The 6,397-nt window shown below is 37.5% G+C and overlaps 1 protein-coding gene across 1 annotated transcript; it reads left to right on the top strand.

Annotated features, from left to right (window-relative positions):
- The first annotated feature begins 452 nt into the window (after positions 1-452).
- arglu1b (arginine and glutamate rich 1b) lies at positions 453-5,673 on the top strand. Its single transcript, XM_016504901.1, has 4 exons — positions 453-1,085; positions 1,927-2,152; positions 3,082-3,165; positions 4,731-5,673. Exons 1-4 carry the CDS (start codon positions 751-753, stop codon positions 4,893-4,895), a joined length of 810 nt encoding a protein of 269 aa, XP_016360387.1. The 5' UTR covers positions 453-750; the 3' UTR covers positions 4,896-5,673.
- The last annotated feature ends 724 nt before the right edge of the window (positions 5,674-6,397 follow it).

The raw sequence follows: 6,397 nt of genomic DNA on the forward strand, positions 1-6,397 counted from the left end.
TATCAATAAAAGTATAAATTTCGTGCTTACTGACCCAACATTTTTTTTAAAGTTACTATAATAAATATCTAATTTTAGTAACAATACATATTTTTAATATTATTTTCCAGCAGGGATGTTGTTTTTAACAGACTATAATCTTGGAACAATAACCACCTCTGTATATGGTGTCCAGTTAGCATATGCAAAAATATGTGTTTATTTATTTATTTTTGTTTGTTTATTTGTTTGATTTTTTTTACTAAATCTAGATGTGTGACACAACAGTTAAAACGTAATGACAAGCAACAGCTTAATTACAAAAATTAATTATAAAATGCCGGGAGCAATGACTCGGTTGTGAATCGGTTCAGTGAACGAACCGTCCAAACGGTTCGCTAAAATGAAACGGGCTTCTCGTTTCCGCTCCACGCCAGTTGATGGCAGTAATCAATGTAACTATGACGATCGTCACAACATCAGAAAAAAAATTGCATTCTGGGATCTGAGAACAGCCATCCTCCATCTTGCTTTTTAACAGTACAAGATAAATGGTACCCTGCAGTTAAATGTTCAGGTTGTTATTAAACCATTTATTTCCAAATAAGAGTTTCGTCTTAAATGTTATTGTCATGCAGCCTGGGCGGATTCCTTAAGTGTGCGCTTTGGGGCTTGTTTGAAAGACGTTCAGGTGCTTGTAACTCGTGTATCCGGTGCTTTAGGGGTGTTCAGTCTTCTGGTTACTGCTACTGAACTCTACCGGCGTTTGAAATGGGTCGTTCGCGGAGCCGCAGTTCTTCCCGCCCCAAGCACTCAAAAAACAGCAAGCACAGTAAAAAGCGAAGCCGCTCTCAATCAAGGTCCCGGGACAAAGAAAAGAAGATGCGCTCGAAGTCCCGAGAGGCCAAAAGGAGTCGCAGGAGAGAGTCGCGCTCTCGGTCCAGATCAAACACGGCAACGTCTCGCCGGGAAAAGGAAAGAGCCGTCTCGCCGCCTGAGAAAATCGATATTTTCGGCAGGGCGTTAAGTAAGAGGAGTGCTGTAGATGAAAAGCAGAAGAAAGAGGAAGAAGAGAAAAAAGCCGAAATGGAAAGACAGAGGAGAATGTGAGTACCTTCACGAACCCTGTCACAGATAAACATCACCTGAACAGTGTGAGCCACATGAGGACCCTTATAAAAAGTACTGGAAGTACCATGGTACTACCATCGTATTCTGGGAAGTATAAATACATGCATTTCAATAGTGTTTATTTACACGGCCTTATTTCCAGTACACGTCAAACTACCAAAAGATGCTATCATTGTACCATGGTACTGCCGTAAGGGTTACATTATCTTAATCATTTATGCATTGTATTCCATGTTTAAGCACAGAATACCATGGTATAACTGTAGTGAATGTAAAGAAAATGATATTACCATTTAACCATGTCCAAAATACCATGATAATGCGTAAAGTTTTAAATTTTTTTTTGGTAGTGCAGTGACTAGATTCACAAAATCTGATTATTTATTTATTTGCTTTAATATGTAATTATACGTCATTAATTAAATGCATCTGATAGTAACTTTGGTGGAAAAATAAAATGTCTGAATTTGAATGTTTATTTTGTGTCATCTAAGAAAGTAACCTTCATTATCGCTGTCATAAAACCAATAAGCAGTCACCATAGTATTTAAGAGAGAGATAAAATACAAAATTATAATACCTTAAATTCTCTGTTTTTAAGTTACTATTCAACATTTTTACCAGTATCAGTGTTGGTCTTATAAGTTGACCGCCACTGGTAAGCTGACACTTTGTAGTTGCTTGATTTTCCATGCACAATAGATAAAATGTGCATTGCATTTCAAGTTGTTCACTTGCGTCATTGCGTAACTGGCATTAAGTACATTTTTATTTCACAATGCTAAACGAAACAACTGACTTTCTTTTCTTCTTTAGTCGACAGCAGGAGATAGAGGAGCGTCTGATTGAGGAGGAGACGGCACGACGCGTAGAGGAACTTGTGGCCAAACGTGTGGAGGAGGAACTGGAAAAGCGAAAGGATGAGATTGAAAGAGAAGTGTTGCGGCGGGTGGAGGAGGCCAAACGCATCATGGAGAAGCAGTTGCTAGAGGAGCTGGAGAGACAGAGACAAGCAGAACTGGCTGCTCAGAAAGCTCGGGAGGTAACTTGCACGTGAACAGACAACACAGAATATCTCGTATTAATGCTGATTCAATGGGAAGGTTTTCCTGTTTTGTTGGAAATGGGCCTGTTTCACACCACATGCACATTTTGCAGGCCACATTAACAGAAGTAAATAAAATATTCAATACAGTGACCCAGAAATCATGTTATTTTCAGTTTAGACCTGTAGTTTTTTTTTTTTTTTGCAAAAGCTACTGGTGAGATGGTAGCCTGCTGTTGCTTTACTACATACTGCATAATTGTGTGGCGTTAAACAGGCTTCAGCCTATTTTTTCTCAAAATTAAAGGTGAAATAGATTTTTGTTTTCCCCGAATTTTAACTCTAATCTTACACGCATCATTGTAGCTTTGTGTATGACGTAGTGCTACCATTCTATTATCCTTAAATTTCCTGTTTCACCCTTGACAGTTTTAACAAAACAGCTCATGCAAAACTCCTGCGAGTTCCATGAGCCTTTGTTGCTATTCGCCTGAACTTCACTATCCCTCTCAGTTGCTTACGGTTAGAAGTGATGATAGTTGTTCACGCTTCTGTTCCTCCTATACACCATTTGAGCTGACTGCTCCTCAGACGGCACTTCACTGTGTGGCTATTTTCTGAGAGTGAGATGTAAGTAGAGATGTACCGAGAACACAGGTCAGTGGTTTGAAAGAACCTCACTTGCTGATTGGTGGTATATTGTTCAGTTAAAAAAAGAACCTATTCCCAGCTTGACCATGACTCCTATAGGAAATATTTCTTGATGAGTGAAGGACAAGTTTACTGTAGGTTGATCCGTGTCTGGTGAGCTGAACGTATCTTCATTATCTACTCATTTGCGTGTTTGTTCAAGTTGTGCAAGATATTTTTGGGAATAGTTATGTTGTTTGTCACTACAATTCCACTGAAGCTGTTTGCCTTCGCAGGAGGAAGAGAAATCAAAGCGTGAAGAACTGGAGAAGATTCTGGTGGAGAACAATCGCAAGATAGCCGACGCTCAAGCTAAACTGGTATGTGTTGTTTAAAGCAAGATTGAACTCTAATCATAATGTTATGTTTTATTCTATAGAAAACATTTGAGTTAATTAGGTGCGGTAGTACTAACGGTGCAACTGAGGAAAAGCTAACTGATTTCTGAAATTCATGCATTATTAAAGTATTCCTAACTTACACTTGAGTTACAGTTGTCATTAACATTTTTACATTATTAATAGCTTTGTTTGTTACAAACGATTTCTGTTTTAAATAAACATGTTCTTTTGAACATTTTATTCATCCTGGGAAAAAAAAATCACAATTTCCACAAAAAATAATAAATTCATGCAGATATAACAATGTGCATGATGTCATTGTTTACGTGGTCGTCAAGGATACGCAGAGCATAATGTGGGCAGCCACGCCGTCGTTTTTAAAAGTCTCCATTTTGGTCAGTATACACTGAAACGCAACCCCAGAGTTTTCTAACTAAAACGGGGTCTGCAGCGTTTTCGAAAGTCTCCGTTTTCGAGGGTTGAAAACGCCGGGGTAATGTAAACGAAAGGGCGTAACCGTAGCAAAAGTTGTGCATTTTAAAATGAAAATGCACTAGTGTAAAGGGCTGTTCACACCAAGGACGATAACTATAAAGATAACGGTAAAGATATAGTTCTAAAAATCGTTCTCAATATTAAAGAATAGCCCACACCACAGCTATAACGATGAAGGCACAGATAAACGATATTGTTGTAATCACTTTCAGAATGATTTTTTCCAGCTGATGAACGATAAAAACATTGACAGCCAATCAGAATCAATCCTGCCATAATGAGCTTGAGAATTTAAAGCGGTAGACGAGCGTGTGCTTGGAATAAACAGAAAATATCGTCCGCTAATGTGGATGCTAATTTCGCTATCTTTATAGTTATCTTTATAGTTATCGTTCTTGGTGTGAATGGGCCTTGTACGTAGCCTAAGGGATTCTCTCTGTTCCGAGCCATAAAGGTCAAGATTCATCTGTCAACACATGAAAGTGATCTGACAGATGCGGTCTTGCATCTGTCCCTTCCAAACAGTTTACACGAAATTTGGTTTGTCATAAACATCATGTTGCAGATGATATAAGATTCAAAATGAAACTGACTGTTGGTAAACGCTCTTGTACATTATTTTGAACATCATCAGAGCACAAGCCAATTGCTTGAAGCATTTAATTAAAACATGGTAGAACTAATGATTATAAATGCATTTCTAAATAAATTGTGACTATCCTGTGACAATTCATGCCTGTTCATGCATGAATAGTAGTGGCTGAACGATATGGATTTTTTTTTTACATGTAATATCACACTATTTAATTTAAAGATAGTAAAAGCACGACTGCTGAAATTACATTTCCATTTGTTTTACATGTTTATATATTCACATAATAATTTGAAAACAAATATGAAAAAATTTAAATGTATTTTTAAACATTTGTAAAATAAACCTTTATTTAGATAGCAAATTCTTGGTTCTCTAATCGTATTTTAGTTTTTTTTCACAAATGTGTTTACATGTTAATATCTAGTTCCTAATAAACTCCACTTTTGTCCTACAGGCAGAGGAACAACTTCGAATAGTTGAAGAGCAGAGGAAAATACACGAGGAGCGTATGAAGTTGGAGCAAGAGCGACAGAAACAGCAGAAAGAAGAACAGAAGATAATTTTGGGGAAAGGGAAGTCGAGGCCTAAACTGTCTTTCTCTTTAAAGGCGTCTGAGTGATGAAAACAGTGTGGCCAGGATTACTCCAGACTTTCTCCAGACCACCTCTCCTTGTGAGGCATTTGAGCTGCAACACAAGTTGTTCTTCTTAGGTCTGATGTGGTGTGTTTCAAATTCTAAGAACAATGGGAACAATCAGTTTGTCAAATACCCTTCAGTCTTTTCTCCTCTTTCACCTGTCTGTTTTGTATTACTGACTCCTGTATCGATAGCCACCACTTGTCCTCCAGGTAATCTCTGCAAACTCATTTGGTGCATTGTACGAGTAGGGTAAAAAAAGGTCTGACCTGACCCGCTCATCCAAATATACGTCATGGTTTCCAGTTTCACTAATTCAAGATCTCAACAGATTCTCCTGGCTGATTTGATTGAAGTTTTTATTTTTTATAGTTTATTCATAGTATAAAGTAATTAGAATGAAAGATTGACAGGGAAATTGCTTGAACGAAGTCCATCATATTTGAACAGCACAGACCACTATGAGTTAAATGGTAATCAGTCCAACCAAGAAGCATCATAAAACAAGAGTAACCTCCTTTTATCATTTTTTACTTACACATTAATAATTGTACATTCAAGAGGTAAAAGTGATGCTGCAATAAAGGGTACCTGGTCGTTGCATGTCAGTGAGCTGCATATATGTTAGTGATGAGATACTTTTAGAAGTGATTGAGTGAAAGGTTGCTGATTGGCCAGAATTTGTGTTTGTGGTTTAATATTTGACCCATGTATCAAGGATATGTCTTATCAAAGAATCTCCAATAAATCCATGAAAATGTCTTGTTTCTGATATCTTCTTGCATATTTGTATTAACTATAGGCCTAAAAATGCATTCGAGACCATCACAAAAGAGCCTGGAAGTCATGGGACCAACAATACTAAGTGGGTTAACATTTTGACGTCAGGATGCCACCATCACCTATGCTTTCAATCCGCAGCCTAATTAATAGTTTGTTTGACACTCCTGTTACTTGGGCACAATCCCAAGGCGCAAATACACATTTGATTCATGCTCGAGCGCAGACCAGACCATGGAAGTACAAACTCGTCACACCTTAACACCACTCGACATTCAATCATCTATTACCTGTTCGTTTTTCCTTTTGATTAGTGTCCAAGCACGCAAAGGACAATAAAAAGTTGCTCGAGCCATCAAACAAATGGAATTCATTGATTTATTTTTTAAATATTTAATTATACCTAATCTTTAAGGTATGGGAGAGTGGGGACGTTTGCAACACTTTTTGCATTTCCTTTAGTTTCTCAGAGACTGTATTAGAAAGCCAAAATTGTAATACAATAAAGGCACATCTGTCAGCTACTCACCCACACTACTGTAACGTGTACATATGACAATATACGTACAATTTATACATGAATAGACAAGTCAAATGTTTCATCTGACCCCATAAGGGGATGGTTGCCACAGTCCACAGTAATTAAAATCATTTCTTAAATATCATTTTGCGATTTCTTTATTTTATTTGTGCACAGACATGGT

This window comes from Sinocyclocheilus anshuiensis, unplaced genomic scaffold (genome assembly GCF_001515605.1).
Source record: "Sinocyclocheilus anshuiensis isolate Anshui unplaced genomic scaffold, SAMN03320099.WGS_v1.1 scaffold218, whole genome shotgun sequence".
In the NCBI taxonomy this organism is placed as follows: Eukaryota; Metazoa; Chordata; class Actinopteri; order Cypriniformes; family Cyprinidae; genus Sinocyclocheilus; species Sinocyclocheilus anshuiensis.

Coding starts and splice junctions, on each gene's coding strand:
- arglu1b (XM_016504901.1), top strand. CDS start 751: ATGGGTCGTTCGCGGAGCCGCAGTTCTTCCCGCCCCAAGCACTCAAAA. Junction 1,086..1,926: donor ATGGAAAGACAGAGGAGAAT/GTGAGTACCTTC, acceptor TTTCTTCTTTAG/TCGACAGCAGGAGATAGAGG. Junction 2,153..3,081: donor CTGCTCAGAAAGCTCGGGAG/GTAACTTGCACG, acceptor TTGCCTTCGCAG/GAGGAAGAGAAATCAAAGCG.